Below are 19,854 nucleotides of genomic sequence, written 5' to 3'. Positions count from 1 at the left end.
TGTGGGAGATTTCAATGTGTCTTCCAGAAGCTCTTGGCCTGTTTCTTAAGATCCCCTCCAAATGTCTTGCTGAGGAAACCAGCTGTGGGTTTGAGGTTTCCCTCTTCCACCAAGTCTCCAATTTGCCATTCCAGTAATGTGTGACCACAAAACTTTGCTAGTTTCTCTTGCACCCAGTAGCAGCCCTCTGCCTCAGCTTCTGTCTCCAGAATCAGCAAGCTTCCGCAGAAAATACAATGGCTAGTAATGCTCAGTGTACCTCAGAATGATTCTCTCTCCTCTGGAGTTTTAGTCCAACTATCCCTCACTGATTCCAGAACACTACAGAGCCTTAAAAATATGACCTTGTTGTTGTTAGCATCTCTAATAAACTACATATATCTTGTACTACTAATTATATCTTGTACTACTGACATTCAATGAATTCCTGAATATGTATAAGATATTTAGTCATCTTAATATTTCCCAAAGCACAGTTTAAATATGCTTTTGAAATAAAAGCACTGATAAAACAGTTACTTCTTACCTCTTCATAAAACTTCACCTGAGGTACAGCTTCATTAATTTCATTCAAACAAAAATCTTTAAATAGCAAGAAACCTAAAGAAAAAGAACAAAAAATTTCAGGGTGGGCAATGAATGGAAATTTTATCCCACAGGGTGTTTTCAGACTACTTTGTTTCAACCTCTTCCTCCCCTACCTTAAAAAAAAAAAAAAAAAAAAAAAAAAAAAAAAAAAAATCTTCAAGAGGCTACTTAATTCCTAAAAGGAAACAATCCAGGTAAGGTAAGGGTATCACACACTTGGCTCCTTGCTTTGCGGTTCCTTCTCTCCCCTCCCACTTTTTAAAAATGCACAATTAACGGGGTCAACACCACTGAGTGCCACTGGTCACTAGAAGGAGCAGAAGATTAACCAAAGAAACCAGAGATGCAGGTAGTACAGAAGTGTTGGTAAGAATCACATGGAGCTAATAAATACTGTGCCCACAGAAAGAGAACTCAACTCCTTTAAAAACAAATAAACATACAACCAAAAAAACTTTCCTAACCTTTCTAGGCCTTTCGCTCACCACTTATTACCTCAAAATCCCAACCAAACACCCCATGCCAGAGCAGATCACCCATCCCCAGAGTATTTTTTTCTCCTTCACAACTCCATGCCTCATCTCCAAGCAATCAGTACCTTACACCTGGGATACCATCTCCACTGCAGTGCCTGGTACACAGTGGGGGAGGGGCAATAGATACTTATTGAATATTTCCATGGCCCCTCCAGCATGCCTCTGCCAGAGTACTCAGCACGCCCTCCTTAATTATCTGATTTACAAGTTTCCCACCCCAGTTCCAAACCCAGTACAGGGCTCAATGCCTCTCACCTAGTCAAGTCTCAGTGGATGAGTGAAGTTGAACAAGACAAGCTGATCCCAGATGAGGGGTAGAGAGAGAGGAAGGTTATAAAAAGTCAAAAACAATGAAGGGGTTCAAAAAATTAAAGGACTGTTAGGATAAACAGAAGTTACAGGGGAAAAAATTGAAGAAAGACTCAAAAAAAATCTAACTGCTGGGAGAGAGTAGACCTGAATTCCCCAGGTAGGACAGAGAGGGAAGGGAACAGCTTTGACGAGATTTTAATTCAAGTTAACCTCAGAATTGGGCAACTTGAGCTTGTCTGTTACTGCCCTGTAAATTCCCCTCCATGGTTCCAGGAACGTGACCTTTGAAGATGGTAAATGTTTGTTCATTGGAACCAGAAGAGAAGTACTTAGACTACTTGGTTAAAAGGGCAAGGCCAGACCAACAAGGGCTGGGTGCAGACCTGGGCCATCCTCATCTTATCAAGGAACCACAGCAAGGCAGACACAGGAAGGACACAGGGAATTCAAGAAGCAGACAAGGAGTCTCCGTATGGCTTAGCTAGTTAAGGAGCAGGCATTGTCACTGCAGTGGCTTAGGTCCCTGTTGTGGTGCAGGTTTGATCCCTGGCCCAGGAACTTCTGCAGGCCACTGAAGAAAAACTAAAATAAGAAGCAGACAAGCAGGACAAATTGAAGATGTGACTCTCTATCTGTTTGCATATTAATATTTTTATTTTAAATTAGAGTAAGGTTGTCTTTTTGTTTTCATTCATTTCAAAGTCATTTTGAATCTCCCTTGTCATTTCTTCTTCGACTCATGAATCATTCAGAAATGTGTAGTTTCATTTCCTGATATTGGGGGGTTGTTTTTTTTTTTCAGGTTTTTTTGTTGTTGTTGTTATTGATTTTTGTTTAACTCTGTTGTGGTCAAAGAACATATTCAGTAGGATTTCAATGCTTTTTAAATTTATTGACACTTGGCCCCAAAGTTTGACTATCTAAGGGAATGTTTCATGAGTACTCAAACAAACAAACAAAGCAAATAGTATATGGGGTAGAGTGTTTCACTGATAAAGTAAAAAGGCAATTGAGCCAAGTTGCTCTATAGGGTTGACCAGGTCCTCTCAATCCTTACTGAATCCCTGCCTACTTCTTCTACCCATTACCTTCAGAGGACTGTTGAAATCTCCATTTGTAAATTGGGGGAGGGGGGAAAAAGAAGGAGGAGGATGGGGGGAGCTGAATGAATATGCAACTTAACATGTCTTTACAGACTTTAATGAAATTTCCATAGCCAATCTGTAAGATGAGGCAAAGAATTATTTTAACATCATATAAAGAGAAAAAAACAGTATTTTCTTCGTGTCTGTACATAAACTGAAGAATTACTTTCTATCACAGCAGCCATGAAAATGGAGCGGCCAGAAGAAAGATATTTTGTCTTTTGGATAAATCCCAGATCATTGCGTTCCAGGCTGAAAGCAATTTACCTTCATTAGGCTTAAATTATATAAAAAAACAAATGAAGCATTACTTAGATTAGAACAGAAGCTAAAGGGCAAAAATGAGGAAATAATTTGCCTAACAGGTTCACTTCATCAGTGCAATTTCTCCAGATTCAAACAATAAAAAATAGTGACCCAATACCTGCTTCCTAGATAACTGTGGAATGTGTTTACCCTTCTTTCTATATTTGAACCACTGCAAACTGCCTGAATACTGATTAACGTTTGAGTGCATATAACATCCAGGAAAGGCAAACTATCCCACTTGCCACCATAATATTTTGCAAAACTTAGGACTAAGAATTGTATTGCCTTTTATAAAATATTAATGATGATTTCATAATATATAAATATATATTTTAAATTGCTTTTAGAAAATATCAAGAACTTTTGAAAGTATTAAATATAAGCGGTTTCTATGAGAAATTAAATTTTAACCTCTTAAAAAGTTTAAAAAGGTGAAAGGGAAATATGGGAAAAAAAATCTTGCAAGAAATAATACTTGTCCTAGGTTTTACTAAGGAGATTCAAACACATGGAAGGAGGATGGATTGCATAACTGCTAAAAGTTCCTACTGTTATTTACTCATTTGAAAAAGCATTTACTAAGTGTATACTAAGAGCCACTGTGCTATGCGTTGGTAAAGACAGACTTTTTCCTACAAGAGGATTATAGGTTGGTTTAAGGGGCAGGCAACAAGGCAGTAAACAAATGAAATAGTTATAATTTATCATAAATGATATAAAAGAATTAAATATTATGCCAAGATCAACGATAACACAGAATGTTGATGACCTCTCTTAGCTGCAGGATGAATAAAGTACAAAGCATTTAAGATTAGAAAAGGCTAGAATGCCTAATCTCACACCTTCTGCTCAATACTGTGTTAGAGGTCTTACTTAGCCAGTACAATAAGAAAAGAAAAAAAAATAAAGTTATTCAAATTAGAAAGGAAGGATTAAAACTAATTTTATTCAAAGACAACCTGGTTAACTATATAACAAATCCTATCTACAAAGTAACTACTAGAATATATAAGTGAATTTATTAGAAGGCCATATAATACAAGGTCACTAGTTAAGAATCAACGGCATTAGATATACTCACATCACACAATTTTTAAACTGAATTTTGAAAAAGCCCATTTGCAATAACATTCAAACATAATCGATACTTAGGAATAATCAAATAAAAGATATGCAAGGCCACTATGTTGGGAACTACAAAATATTACTGAGAGATCTAAATAAATGGAAAGATACAGTCAGTTCATGGATTGGAAGATTCAGTATTGCTTAGATGTTAATTCTCCCCACATTGATCTATAGAGTCAGTGCAATCTCAATCATAATCCCCATTAAGGTTTTTTTTTTTAAAAAAAAAAAAAAAACTGACAAGCTGATTCTAAAATGTATATGAAAATGGAAAAAAACCTAGAAAACTCTAAGCATCTTGAAAAAAAAGCCCAAAGTTCAAGGACTTACACTGCTTAATTTTAAGATCCACTATATAGCCATGGTAAGAAACATAGTGTGGTATTGGTACAAGACTAAATCAATGGAACAGAAGAGAAGATCCAGAAATACATTCACACTTACATGTGGTCAAATTATTTTTAGCTAAGATACCAAGCAATCTATTGGGAAAAGGAAGTCTTTTCAACAAACAGTGCTAGAAAAACATATCCAAATTGGGGTGGTGGGGGAAGACAACCCTTACCTCACACCTTTCAAAAAGTGAAGATCAATCATAGAAATAAATGTAAAAGCTAAAACTGCAAAGCTTCTTGGAGTTCCCGTTGTGGCTCAGTGGTTAATGAATCCGACTAGGAACCATGAGGTTGCGGGTTCGATCCCTGCCCTTGCTCAGTGGGTTAAGCATTGCCATGAGCTGTGGTGTAGGTTGCAGATGTGGCTCGGATCTGGTGTTGCTGTGGCTCTGGTGCAGGCCAGTGGCTACAGCTCCGATTAGACCCCTAGCCTGGGAACCTCCATATGCCATGGGAGCAGCCCTAGAAAAGGCAAAAAGACAAAAAAAAAAAAAAAAAAAAGCAAAGCTTCTAGAAAATATATAGAATATCTTCATAGAAAATATTTGTGCAGAAGTTTTCTTAGGTTACAGACAGAAATGATCAAGATTGAGAATTTATGCCCATTAAAAGACACATAAGAAAAGACACAGACTAAATAAAATCTGAAAAACATGTATATCCGGTTTATGGATACATTAGAAAAAACCTACAAATCAATTTTTTAAAGACATAATAAAAGAATGGGCAAAAAAATTTTTTTGAACACTTCACAAAGGAAGAGATCTGAATAGTCAATATGCACATGAAAAGGGCTCAACACCGGGGTCACTGATCATCCTGCAAATATACATTAAATCACTTTGAGCTACCACCTCACAACCAATGGAATGGCAGAGTTAGGAAGACTGACAATATCAAATTCTGGTAACCAGAAGTCTGAGTTGCTGAAAAGCATATACAATGTTCTGGACTCCCCATGCCTCTGAACCAACAGGCACATAAAAGAATTACTGCGCTAGCTGGGAGGAGTGATCCTGATTACCAAGGGAAAATCTGGCTGCAACTCCACAATGGAGGGAAGGAGAGAAGGGAAGAAGAAAGGAAAGAAGAGGACGTTCTTCCTTAGCATCATATGCCAGCCAAACACTACAAAAGGGATGACAGAGTTAGAAAATCCACAGGTGCCAACATTAGGGGTTTGATAAAGAGAATATTTACACAGTCTCAAAAGTAATGTCCCATAAAAGGGAAAGCAGATAGGCCACAGATTGGGAGAAGATATTTGCAAAATACATACCTGAGAGAGAACCTGTCTCCAAAGTACACAAATAACTTGCAAACTCAATAATGAGAACATAAACAATATTTTAAACAGTATTTTAAAAAATTGAGTAGGATTTCAGATTTGAACACTTTCACCAAAAAAATACATTAATGTAAAATATGCACATGAAAAGATGTCCAACATTATCAGTCATAAGGAAAATGTCAATTAAAACCACAATGAGGTATCACTACATACTTCTTAGAATTGAGGACGAATTGCCTGCCATATCAGTAAACAAAGGATGTCACAGTCATCAATGAGGGCAGCCACCTCCAAGGGTTAGCCGGTGAGTCCTGAGGGAATTCAGGAAGGAAACAAAGAACACCTGCCATCCAGCAGCCATCAGACTGCAGCCCTCCTGAAGATAAGCCCTCGGGAAACTCAGGATCTGAAAATACAGGACACCAGCTCAGACAGCTGAGGTGCCTATCAAAGGAATGATTTCAGTGAGCTCAGACCTTTGTACCTTCCCATACACAGAAAAGCACTAAATTCCCTAACTGGAGATATCTGGTTTTCTTTTATTAACAGTAATCTTTTGTTTCTACTGCTTGTCCTTTGTTGCAAAACTCCTATATATCCCAGCTGCCCCCCTTGCCTCCTTGGAGCAGTTTTCCTGGGGCTACCTGAGATGCTGCCTCCCAGGCTTAAGTCCTCATTTTGCCCCCAAATAAAACTTAACTCTCAACTTTTAGGTTGTGCATTTTTTAAGTTGACAGAATAGTAAATAAATAAATAGAGAGACAATACCATTGCTGGTGAGGAAAGGATGTGGACTAACTGCAACTCTCAGACTGCTGGTAGGAATGCAACTTGTACAGCATCACTGGAAAATATTTCTTTAAGGTTAAATACCCATTTGCTTTTCAACCCAACAACCCCACTCCAAGGTATTTTATCCAAGAGGAATGAAAATTTACGTTCACACAAAAATCTGAGCACAGATATCTATAGTAGCTTCACATACAATATTAAAAAAACTGGGTATAACCCAAACGTTCTTCAACTGATGACTGGATAAACTGTGACATTTTCATACAATGGAACACTACTCAACAAGACAAAGGAATGAACTGTGGATATATACACCGTACCTGAATCTCCAATGCTCTGTACTAAGTGAAAGAAACCAAACCTAAAGGCTGAATGAGTCCACTTAATGGTCATTCTGGAAAAGGAGAAACCATAGGAACAAACAGATCAGTGGCTGCCAGGAACTGGCGTGGGTCAACTAAAAGGGCACTAGAAAATGTGTATATCTTGATTTTGGTAGTAGTTACACACCTTCATGCATCTGTCAAAACTCATGGTGAATTTTCAATACATGGTGAGATTTACTTTATTTAAATTATACTTCAATAAACCTGATCCCTCCCACCACCCCCCAAAAGAAACTGGTACTAAAAAAGAAAGAAAAATAAGATTGGGTACATTCAGTTGAGCCAAGAACAAGGCTCAAAAGGTGTTCTTGAATATGTTAGGGGAGCACTGACTGAAACAGCCCACCTTGACCAGGCAGATAGCTGCCGCCCCTGCTGTCTCACAGCAGGAGGCCCTGATAAGGAACATGGTGCTGCCCTGAAGACTACTGGGAGGATGTGGGAGGGGACAGTAAGAGGGAGGAGACAACCAACCTCCTATGATCCTTGGCTCTGGAATCCACCGTGGCTGAGAGATGTGTGGCCACAAAGAAGGACCCTAAGCCAGACCATGTACAGGCCAAGCAAGATGACTGACAGAGACAACCTGGAAACTAACCCCCTTCCCATAAAACCTGAGACTGCGAGCCACATGGCAGAGCAGTTCTGCTGGCTTCCCTCACCCTGCTGCCTCCGCCAGGGCAGCCCTTCCCAACAAGGTCTTTTGCTTTGTCAGCACGTGTCTCCTGGGACAATTCATTTCCAAGTGTTAGGCAAAAGCCCATTCTCCGGCCCTGGAAGGGGTCCTCCTTCCTGCAACAAACAGTGGCTTTAAGTGGATCACAAATTGGGATCTAAAATTTCCAGAAGCTAATGCCTGATCACTTCATGGTTGTCAATCTCTCTAGGATATTTTTTATTAAGTGTAAGTTTGCATGAAAAATAAAATCATTCACACATAGAGGCATGGGCTAAAATAAGTAAAAACAAAGGTTCTGGGTAACGCAGAAGTTGGAAATAACTACTCTGACATATTCAGGATACACAATATTCTTTACAAGTGAAAATACAGTAAATCTTAAAGGATAATTATAAAGCAAACTCATAAGGAAAAAAAAGCATAGAAATATAAAAATGAAACTCCCATAGGGTACCATGCCACTCCTAGATGAGTATCACTAACCTCAGTTCTCAATGACTAATTCTCCCTTTCATTTCCTCCAAGTTCTAACAGGAATGAATAAATATAAATCAAAATAAATATTTAGTTAATTTATCTACTTCATGCAAACCTTAAATTTATATTTTTTAAATTTGACCCTACTTATCAAACTAAGACTTTCACTTCCTGACTTAAAACTCTGCAGTAGAAAATTATAAATGAAATGTAACTGAAGAATACTGTAAATAGGTCTTCTAAAAATCCAAGTTGTTCACCCACCCCCAATTTAAATTCAGCACATAAGTGTTCAATAAAATATTCTTAGATTAATTAATGAGATCACTCATTTAGATAATAAAGAGATTTGGGGCCCTGAATATTAATAGTCTAGTAGACAAAAGTACAAAAGGTGATGAATTTGGCCAAAGAAAAATTCATAGACTGCTCCAAGCAATTAACTCCTAAAAGGCAACAAAGGAAATTGGGATGGGGTGGGGGGGGTGTTATGTGTGTGAAAATATACTAGCAAGAAAAGTATATCTAAACTATTATAATACTTGGATTACCTGCAGCCTTTTAAAAATATTATGAAGATAGAAAAGAAAAAAAAATTCTGACGATGCCATCATGCCAATACTCTTTCCAGACTTGGGTCATTTCTTTAATTTATCACAGTTTATTGCACACTGATTAGTAAACAAACTGACCTTTAAAGTGAGATTTAGGAGTTCTTGTCATGGCTCAGTGGTTAATGAATCCGACTAGGAACCATGAGGTTGTGGGTTCAATCCCTGGCCTCGCTCAGTGGGTTAAGGATCAGGCGTTGCCGTGAGCTGTCGTGTAGGTCACAGACATGGCTCAGATACGGCGTTTCTGTGGCTCTGGCGTAGGCTGGCAGCTACATGTCCAATTAGACCCCTAGCCTGGGAACCTTCATATGCTGTGGGTGCGGGCCTAGAAAAGACAAAAAAATAAAAAGTAAAAAATAAAGTGAGACTTAAAGTAACTAGAAGAGGAACACTATTCCAACAATCCACTTGATTTATATTTCCCAAAGACATCTCAAAGAACTATGATGAAAGCTGGCAGTATGGGTATTAGGGAATGTTTGTACATCACAGATTAAATGTGACCAAGATAAGATGGGGGTGGGTGTGTGTGAAATACACTGGCTGTAACCATAATCTTCACAAGGAAGAAAGAGAATGAGTCAACCAATTAGCACATGTGTGTTCACTTTGTGATAATTCATGAGGCTATGAGCTTGGACTTGAGCACTTTTCTACACGTATATTCCAATCAAGGTTTGTTTAAAACAAAAGAGAATCCCCAATAAGGATTTATGTTATGATATAGTAAGTGTAAAATGGAAGGGTTCTCGGAGCACCTGTGATCTGACCGGAGGTCCTGACAACCATAAAATAATCCCTAACTGCTATGTTAGTTAAGTGCCATATATTTTTTTTTTTTGTCTTTTTTTTTTGCTATTTCTTGGGCCGCTCCCGCGGCATATGGAGGTTCCCAGGCTCGGGGTCCAATCGGAGCTGTAGCCACCAGCCTACGCCAGAGCCACAGCAACGTGGGATCCGAGCCACGTCTGCAACCTACACCACAGCTCACGGCAACGCTGGATCGTTAACCCACTGAGCAAGGGCAGGGACCGAACCCGCAACCTCATGGTTCCTAGTCGGATTCGTTAACCACTGCGCCACAATGGGAACTCCTAAGTGCCATATTCACTTAGGAGAGAGACCTCTTGCTCCATGGGTCACTGCATAACCACCTCACTCCGCTCCCTACCACTCATCCAGCCTCCTTTCCACTTTGTCCTGCGTGCTGCTGCCCCAGATCTGACTATGCTGTTTCCAGCCTTTGAACTTCTCATTGGAGTCGCACAGAACGTTAGAGAAGACCCAGCCTCCGTCATCTGCGCTATGATGCCCTGCCCACAACCTCCAGAGTTCAGCCGGATATGAGCGTGATCACTCCGCATGACACGAGCCCTCAGCACCTTTGCTCATGCTCCTCACTCTGCCTGAAACAAACTCCCCTTCTCAGCACCCACCTCTTCCTCACAACCACCCACCAGCTCCAGCTTTACCTGGTTAACACCCACTTTATCTTCAGGACTTCGGCGCCCCTAGCCCAGTGGGCAGGAGGAGCTGTCCAGCTTCTAAACTGCAGGCCACTAAACTGCAACTATCTCTTCTTATTTTATGAAGGGATAAAGTGGTTCAAAGTTGAGAAAATATATTAAAAAGGCATAAAGTGAAAAGTTTCCTTCTGGTCCATGTCCATCATCTTCCCAGAAGCACCCCACCATCATCACCCCGAAGGGAACTTGTTATTATTGGTTCCTTGTGTCTTTTTGGTATATGTCACTTCTTGGGTAGGTGCTAAGAAATTGGTGCGACTCCTCCACCCAGCTCTATGCACAGGGCTCCAAGTCTAAGGGACACAAGTGCCTCAGCATGGCAAGAGCTTGGCACATGGAGGGAGGCCTCCTGCTAGCCCTGCACCATTAACAGACAAGAAAGAAACTACCATGTGTGGGTCTCTGCTACTTTTTTTTTTTTTTTTTTCCTTTCTTTTCTTTTTTGGCCACCCTGTGGCATACAGAATTCCTGGGCCAGGGGTCAGATCTGAGCCACAGTTGCGACCTATGCTGCAGCTGCAGCAACGCCAGATCCTTTACCCACTGTGCCAGGCTGGTTTGAACCTGTGTCCTGGCGCTGCAGAGACACCGCCAATCCCAATGTACCACAACAGGACCTCCTCCGCTACCTTCTAAAACAGCACAAAGGCAGGCACAAAGACAAAATCATTCCTCACCACCTTGTCTTTCATCACGCTTTTTTCCCCTGATACCTTGGAGATCTTTCTCTACTGGTTGCAAAAAGCTACTTGGCTGCTCCTTAGAGCTGCATTATTCCATCGAATGGAATGTTGTTAAGTTACATAACTTGCTCCCTAATGGTGAACATTTGGGCTGCAGCAAATATTTTGCTTTTACAAAACTGTTGCAATAAATAACCCTCTCCGTACATCATTTCTCATGTGTGCAGGCATATCTGTAGGATACAGTCCTGAGTGAAACTCCTGAGCCAAAAGTTATACAGACATTGTGTTATTTTAATAGACCTGGCCAAATTAGCCCCACTGAAGTACCTGTTCACACACCCACCAGCAATGGATCTGTTCCCGTTTTAATACCCCTGGCCATACCAAAAGTGTGTTATGAAACCTCTGGATCTCTTGACAATGCGAAAGATTGAGAAAAATAATAGTATTTCAGAGTAACTTCAGTTTGCATTTTGCCAAATTTTTAATATAAAGTCAAAAATCTTTTCACATGTTTAGGTTCTATTTTTACCTTGGGTTACGGGTCTTTTGCTCGCAAGCGACTAGGGACTTTGGAACTGGGGTCTGCTGGTCAGCACCCCTCCACCTCTCAGGTACATGGCCCCATCTGGGTAGACATGGGTGACCTACACGTCCATTTCTGGTTCCTTGTTTGCTGATGGCGTTCACTGGCAACACCTCTAGCGTCTCCCCATTAAACATGACACTGGTCTCTGGAGTAGCTGGCGGTATTGTGTTTAGAAAGGATGCACCTGAGTCGCTGTTTGCTCCTGGGCTCTGGGAAATTACCCAGTCTTGTGCGTTTTCCTCTCTAAGCCCCAACACATGGTTAGGACTGAATCAGCTTGATAGACATTTGATAAATTGAGTAGGGAAGATCAGCATGGCTTGAGCTACAGTCACAGATGGTTGCAGTGAAGAGTGAAGTACAGGCTGGGCATGGAGAGATTGGTGGGCCACAGAGCTGAGAGGAAGAACAAGTCCTCGGAGGCAGGGAATTTCCACGGAGATAAGGATGGATGAGACTCTGAATCTGGACAGAGGGTCCTCCAGGAGAGAGGGAGGGGTGCTCTGTCCCAGGCTGGGATGTGGGGGGATAGCTGGGCTTCACCAGCAGGCTCCATTTAAAAGAATACTGGCATGAGTATTTATTAGTTACACAATGCTTACTGTGTGCTAAAAGCTTCGAATGCCCAAGAGCCTGCTGGGAATGGTTTTTAATAGAAGTGGGTGATTGTTTCATAAAAAACTAAACTCGGCTCTCAAAGTCAGGTCTGAGGATTTTAGAGCTGGGACCATTTCTCCTCAACACAGCAAAGCTGAATCCTTACTCCTTCCGCTTCCTCAGGAAGCTCATCTGCCACCGTGTCCGTCCCGAGATGACCCTTTTATCCCCACCCACTCCCCGAAGCCCACCTAGAACAGGTATTAAGTGTTGACTGCTATGTACTTACAGTGCCTGCCTACCACCTCCCTCTGAGTATTTCTACTGTAATGTGAATATGTTATCAAAAGCCTTCAGGGCTCAAAAAAGTAGAACTTGATAGTGGAACGCCAGGCTGCCACTGCCAACCTTCGGAGGTAAGAAGTCCCACAGCCCGCTGCTGCAACACCTCAAGTGACTTGTGGTTGGAGTTACTTTTCATATCTTTTTTCTTTTTCTTTCTTGGCTGTCAGCAGCTTGATGTGGGATCTCAATCCCTAGACCAGGGATTGAACCCAGGCTGCAAGCAGTGAAGGCACCGAATCCTAACCACTAGACCACCCATTTTTCATATCTTTGGTGTAAACTGTATTGAATGAAAAAGGATTTCTTACTAGAGCAATGAGATGGTTTCTGTGATTATTTAGTCCAAATTCATTTTAAATTATAACCAGCTGACTCCAGTCATTTGTTAACTGAATGACATAGGTATTTTTTTTTTTAAAGTTACATGGTAAGTTTAATAACTGTAATGTTGTATGCTCAGGGCCTTAGATCTTCTCCCAGGAGTAGGGATGTGGCCACAGGAAGCTCCTTCCACTTGTTGTACATGGCGGGGACAGCTACCTGGTTGCACTCCTGTGACCTGTACTCAACACAGACACCCAACTGAGCCCTCTATTTCCCTGGACGCTCATGCTAACGCCCATCCCAGCAGTGCACGAAGCCAAGGTGAAGGTGATGGTCAGGACAGCTGAGGTAATATTGGTGGGCCATTATGTCACTCCTGGCATTGCACTCCTCACACGGAGAAAATAATCACACATTTTACAAGGGTATGCCTACTCCTTACACAAAATGCTATAAATTAGAGTAATGGCAGCTGAAAGGATTTCATGCTAAAACAAAAAGACATCCAAAAAAAAAGGAATCAATTCTTCTTATGTATGAAATACTAAACAAGGTGCTTTTGAGTCACAAAGAAGAAAGAGCATCAGAGGTTATCTTTGGTCTCAAGGAATGTGGATTCCAGTTAGAGCAATAGCATGGAAGGGCACCTGGTAACCACAGAAAGTGCCAAATAAAAGGCACCTGAGTGCAACAGGAACATCAGAAAATGGACTGTTTGTGGTCAAGCTCATCCTTGAATGGCTGGATCTGAGAAGCACACAGGCCAGAAGGTGGTGTCCCACAGAGGGGGACAGAGTGGAGACAAGGCATAAGGTGATGGGGCAGAAGCCTCATCAGTGAAGTACCTGCTGGAAGAAGACAAAGGAAAAAAAGACTGAGGCCCGTTTGGGTGACTTGAATGACGGAATTCTATCCTGCGGTGGGGGGGCTCAGGATAGGTTTAGAGCAGGAATGTGACGGGACCACATGGTGTTTACAATTCCCCCCTAACAGTGAGAAGAGGGAAAGAGAGTCGGTTCTGGGAAGTGTGGGCCAGTGGTAATTCACATCACGTGGCCCAGAGTCTGGATTAGGGTTCCCACACAGGTGTACACCAAGATGCTGGCGGTGGAGATGGAAGATGACAGGGTATGTGTGACAAGGAGAGGGGCTACAAGGCATCAGTTTGGGGCCCTGGGTGGCAGAGAGAATGGTGGCTTCGTTAACATAAATAGGAAGAGCAGAAAGGGGGTAAATGGGGGTGGCGGTGGTTTCTGAGTTCTGGGAGCAGATGATCAGGGAGGTCTTGGATGTGGGGTCAAGGGCAACACATGACAGCAGAAGTGATCTCTGCTCAGAGGAGCCACAAGGCTTGTGACAAGCCGGCTCACTAAGGCTGGAGGCAAAGCAGGGGGACCAGGTGTGGTGATCTGGGGGATCGGCCTGGACAGAGAGGGATGCACACACTGCCAAGGCTGACAGCCTCATGCAGCCTTGAGGGACGGGAATTAGAAGATGCTCAATTCCATCACATCCACTGGCCATTGTGACTCATCACTTCCTCCTCTTTCTGTGTATTCACTCGTTCCTTCCCTTTCAGTGTTGTAAACAATTTAAAGAAATACACTTTATAGAATTATTTATTCCCCTAAATTATAAAAATTAAGTATACTATCCCAACACGGCCTTTGAGTTCTTGAGCCTTACTTTCCCTCACTCTCCATGTTCATTAGCCAATCTATTAGGTTCTACCTCCAAAATAAATCCCATTGCACCCCCTTCCTGCATCTCCATGGCCCTCATTTGATGTAAGCCACCACCATCAACTTCCTGGGTGGTAGCAGGAACCTCCAAATTCATCTCCCCGCTTCCACTCTCCCACTTTCATTCACCATAAAGAGGCTGGAGTGATCTTAAGACATATCAGATGTGGTCAAAATATGCCAGAATTTCTCATTACACATACAGTAAAACCCTGACTTCCCCCCCACACCCACCCACCCACCTTCTGCCTATCTTGGCTTCTGGCTATTTCTAGAACACCCTCTGCCCTCTCCTGCCCCCAATGATTACCATGCTGTTCTGTCTTCCAAGAATGCTCTTCCCTCTCATTTGAGAACACTCTTCCACCTGATCCTCACAGGGGCTCCTTCTTTCTCGAAACCAATCACTTCTTCAAATCACTTCCTCAAAGAAAACTTCCCTAAATAACTAACTTAAGCAATCGCCTAGCCTGTTTCTTTCTTGTCATCTGCTTTCATTATCCACATGGCCCTGAGAAGATGCCTAGACCCGACTCATATTCATGACACCCCAGAGTCAGATGGCCCCACACCCCACCTATGGTCAGTACACCCTGGACTCGAGCTTCTGTTGTTGCCAACAAGCTGTGTGGTTTTCAGCAATTCTTTGTGCTAATAGTCCTTAGTTTCCTGATCAGTAAAACAAAGGGACTGGGATAGATAAAATACTAATGTTTCATTTAAGCTAACATTCTATGGCTTCATGAACTGAACTGGGGTAGGTTTTGATTTTTTTTTTTTTTTTTTTTTTTTTGCTGTTTTGACAGGTGGAGTGGTGGCAGGGGAGGGGGAGATAAAGGGGAAAAAAAGAGTAAAGGAAGAAAGGTAGGAGGCAACAGAGGAGGAAGAAAAGACAGAGAGAGGGTGAGGGTTTTTACGGAACCACTTCTTGTGGGAAACTAATCATACTGCTTTGTCCCAGCAACAAGAAGCTACTTCAGGAAGAAACTAACCACTTCATGCACAGAAGTTGCAGCACTAGTTAGCCGGATCTCTACTGCTGTCCCTTAAGATGTTTCATAGGCATTGTTGGCTCAGGACAGTAACTGAGAGCCTGAGCTCTGGGGAGCAGCAGACTCCAACTCTATAAGGTCAGTTCCAGCTCAGCCATCACCGTGTAGGACACTGGACAAGTGGCTTCACCTCTGAATGCCAGTCCCTTCATCTGTAAAATGGGCTGACACTGACCTCGGCATGGGGTCATTTTGAAGACTGAATGAGATCTGTCTATAGAACACTAAGCCCGGAAGGGCTTGATGATGGCCTGTTATCATTCAAATGGTACTGATGCTGACTTTTTCAAAGCTACTTCTGAAGTTTACCTGTACTGCTATATGGGGATAAGTCAGAAACACATTGTCACTGTCTCTGAATCACTATGAAAAGCTACAACAAGGGTGTCAGGTGTCTAGGGTTTTACAGGTAGGCCCAACTGCATATACCTAACCCATTCTCCTGCCAAGAGCCAAATGCTTTATTTCAAAAATAAAATTAAACTGAATCTCTTTGCTGTACACCTGAAACTAACACAACATTGTAAATCAACCATATTTCAATAAAGTGTTTTTTAAATTAAAACCTATCCCTAACATAAAATAAAATGACACTTTAGGACTTAATATGGTAACCAGAGCTGGACTTAACCTTCCACCACAACAACCAGAAAACTGGACAAAACATATGAAATAACTGTTTTCAGACAGAGGAAGGGCTATGGGCCCTGAAAGGAGGGAGATAAACCAGAAGGACCTCAGGATGGGTCGGCTCTTGCCCTGAAGATATTTTCTGAAACGTGGAGGTTGGAGGGAGACCCAAGCAGACCCTGTGGTCCTGCTGAGGGGCGGGCACCAGGAGCTCAGGGAAGACGAAGTGCCTGGAAACACCAGAAAAATCAATGAAATGAAGAGCTATATGGCTAATAGGCCGGGGGGGACAACAATGTACTAGCATACACGCAATCCAAAAGGAGACAGGAAAAGAAAAAAACAACAAGGAAACAAATAATAGAAGGTGAGATTTAAATCCAACTATATTGGTAATTATGGAACTGTAAATGGTCTGTCTACAGAGTCTAATGAAAAGGCAGACTAAAGAGTAGATGCACCACGCAGACACTAATATCAAGAAAGCTGGAGTGATTATATCAACACGAGGCAAAGCAGATGTCAGAATCATATATTATTACCAGGGTAGAGGACTTCTCATCAGGATAAAAGTGGTCAATTTATCAAGATGATGAACCATCATGTGTGTGTACCTTTCACAGGAGAAGCCACAATGCCCCTCGTAGGCACTTACCAAGGAGAAATAAATGACAGCATTTGTCCATGAGCAACTTTATTAGGGATCTTTTGACCCAACATGTCCACAGCAACTTTTTTCATAATTGCCCCAAACTGGAAGCAACTCTTTATGTCCATGAACAAGTGAATAGGTGTTACACCTGTGGATTTTGTTACACAAGTAAATTGTGTGACAATGAAATACTATTCAGCAGTAAAAGAAACAAAATCCCAACACAGGCAACGAATGGACCTTGAGGGACTATGCTGAGGTAAAGGAGATAGACCCAAAAGAGTGACAGGATCTGACTGCACTGATAGGATATTCTAGAAAAAGCAAGTGTAACCTATCTGACTGAAAGCATATCAGTGGTTACCTGCGCTGGGGTCAGTGACTTACAAAGGGGCAAGAGTACACTTTTTTAAATGATGGAAATGGTCCAGGTATGGACTGTAGTAGTAGGTACATGGTCGCACACTTTTGTTAAAACTCAAACTCTATACTTAAGTTGGATACGTTTTATCAAGAACATTTTATACCTCTAGAGAACTGCTTTTAAGAAAAACAAGGAGGAGTTCCCGTTGTGGAGCAGTGGTTAACTAATCTGACTAGGAACCATGAGGCTGCAGGTTCGATCCCTGGCCTCGCTCAGTGGGTTAAGGATCCAGCGTTGCCATGAGCTGTGGTGTAGGTTCCAGATGCGGCTCGGATCCCGCGTTGCTGTGGCCCTGGCGTAGGCTGGTGGCTACAGCTCCGATTAGACCCCTAGCCTGGGAATCTCCATATGCCGTGGGTACGGCCCTAGAAAAGGCAAAAAGACCAAAAAAAAAAAAAAAAAAGAAGAAGAACAAGAACAAGGAGTTCCCATCATGGCGCAGTGGAAACGAATCCGACTAAGAATCATGAGGTTGTGGGTTCAATCCCTAGCCTCGCTCAGTGGGTTAAGGATCTGGCGTTGCCATGAGCTGTGGTGTAGGTAGCAGATGCGGCTATGGCCAGGAGCTATAGTTCCAATTAGATCCCCTAGCCTGGGAACCTCCATATGCAGTGGGTGTGGCCCTAAAAGGACAAAAGACAAAAGACAAAAAAAAAAAAGAACAAAAGTATATAGCCTACTTATCAGTGAACAATTAGATCCTCAGATATGTGGTGTCTCATGAGGAGGAAATCAGGCATGTTCTGAAAATCATAAGCTAAAAAGTAACAATGGAAGAAAAGGGCCTGAATCAATGTTCTCAGGAGGCTATCCTATTTCAAGTTCTTTTCCATCACCAATTCTGAACCCACTTGTTGGTTTAAAAGTAGAAGCCACAAAACAAAACTAATTTCAATCTTCTTAAAGAGTCACAGATTATATGGGAAGCAAATGGATTCCTCAAGAGCAAACGTTAAGGACAACGAATTAAGGTTGAGCGGTATCAAAGCAGTGAAAATTTCAATTAAGGCGAAAACAAAGATATCTTTGGAGAGTAAGTGGGTCTTACAAGGTAGGAATGTTTGCTTCTTGAAGAAGTTGTCCTAGTTTCTCTCCGTGTTCCACTGTTATAAATAGCCTCTTTGAGGAACAAGAACTACTCTCCCCACCCCACCCCCTTTGCTAGGATTTCTCTTCTAAACCAAATCGTAAGAATCTTCTCTGCTCATCAGTGAGCAGAAAGTGAGTAGAGTCAGAACACAGCTCTGAGCTTTAGGGTTGACCTAAAAGCATCAGGAAGAACGCAAAGGAGGTGTGAAAATACTCTTGAGCAGATGGCTGCTGTGCAAAGCAAGTTACCTTAATTCCAAGAGGGCGTGAACACAGTCATCGACTTATGTCCTCAGCCTCTTATCTGAGCCTCTCCTTCATCTTCTGACTGCTACTGAACCCAAGGACACTGTGCTCCTACAAGTTCCTGTCCCTCCTGCCCTGCTCAGTACCACAATACAATTCATTACAAATCTAGCTTCTCTTCAGATGACTTCTCACCACCTCCAGTGCTAGCCCGCTGGTCCCAAAGCTGGGATCATCTCTCACCGGCATGCTGCAGCACTCCCACTCCTTGTTCAAATGGCACTAGGATGATGTTCCATCAACACCTGAGTCAGGTGTGCTCCCCCGCTATCCAAACTTTCCCATGTCCCATCTCATGACGATAAAAGTAGAAATCCTTTGTGATTGCCTAAAAAGTCTCCCTGACCACCCTCTACCTACCTGTCACACAGTCACTCGCAATGCAGCCTCCTTGCTGTGATTCCAATCCTAGGGTGCCTGCTCTGCTAAGCCCTCTGCCTGAACCCACTTCCCCCAAATACCCAGGGGCTCACCTCCCTCACCTCTCTGGGGCACTGTGCAACTGTCCCTTTATAAGTGGTGTGTCCTCTGAACATCCTGACCCTCTAACCTCTCTACAATTCCCTATGACACTTATCACCACGAAGACAGTGTGTATGTGTTGGTCTGTCTTCCCCCGCAGAATCCCCCACAGATAAGCCAAAGTCAGTGCTGCTCACGGATGCATTCCCCAGAGCTAACAAGAATGCACAGTACACAGTGAAACTTACTAAATGACTAAAATTTTAGCAGATTTCAAACAAAGCTTGATAACCGCCTCATTGTATACCTCTACATTTTCTGATCTTAACTTTGACTATTACCAGAGTCAAGACCTGGATGCAACCTAAATGTCCATTAACAGATGACTGGATAAAGAAGATCTGTGTGGTGTGTGTGTGTGTGGTGTGTGTGCGCGCGCGCACACACACACGTACAATAGACTATTACTCAGGCTAAAAAATGAATGAACTAATGCCACTGGCAGCAACGTGGATGGACTTAGTCCATCTAATTCGATCCATTTTTTTTAAACCTTTTTTCCTCCAACATTTATTGGGATTGACTTGGTTGGAACTGGCAAAAGTGTTTCATAACTAGTGATATATCCACAGGTAGCTGTTTCTAGAATTAGTACTTTAAGAAAACACACAGGCATGAATTTTCATACCAAGTGAAGTAAGTCAGACAGAGAAAGACAAAGACCATATGATATCATTTATATGTGGAATTCAAAAAAAATGATAGAAATGATTTACAA

General features: G+C 42.0%; 1 protein-coding gene across 3 annotated transcripts in view; it reads right to left on the bottom strand.

Moving 5' to 3' along the window:
• Positions 1-19,854, bottom strand: part of GRK3 (G protein-coupled receptor kinase 3) — a 140,372-nt gene that overhangs the window by 80,444 nt on the left and 40,074 nt on the right. Inside the window, exons 1-2 of one of the 3 annotated variants that reach the window (XM_013982990.2) lie at positions 5,918-6,003; positions 527-600 (exon numbers count right to left, since the gene is read on the bottom strand). The exons of 1 other annotated variant lie outside the window; for it this stretch is intronic. In XM_013982990.2, the coding sequence (XP_013838444.1) occupies positions 527-600; positions 5,918-5,948 (105 nt within the window). In that variant the 5' untranslated portion in view covers positions 5,949-6,003. Of the gene's footprint in view, positions 1-526; positions 601-5,917; positions 6,004-19,854 lie in introns of those variants that run through there. One more of the 3 variants, XM_001924379.7, reaches the window with a different exon arrangement.

The sequence above is a fragment of the Sus scrofa genome, chromosome 14, assembly GCF_000003025.6.
Source record: "Sus scrofa isolate TJ Tabasco breed Duroc chromosome 14, Sscrofa11.1, whole genome shotgun sequence".
Classification (NCBI taxonomy): Eukaryota; Metazoa; Chordata; class Mammalia; order Artiodactyla; family Suidae; genus Sus; species Sus scrofa.
Note: the sequence above shows the minus strand (reverse complement) of the source record. Positions and strands in the feature narration are given on the sequence as shown.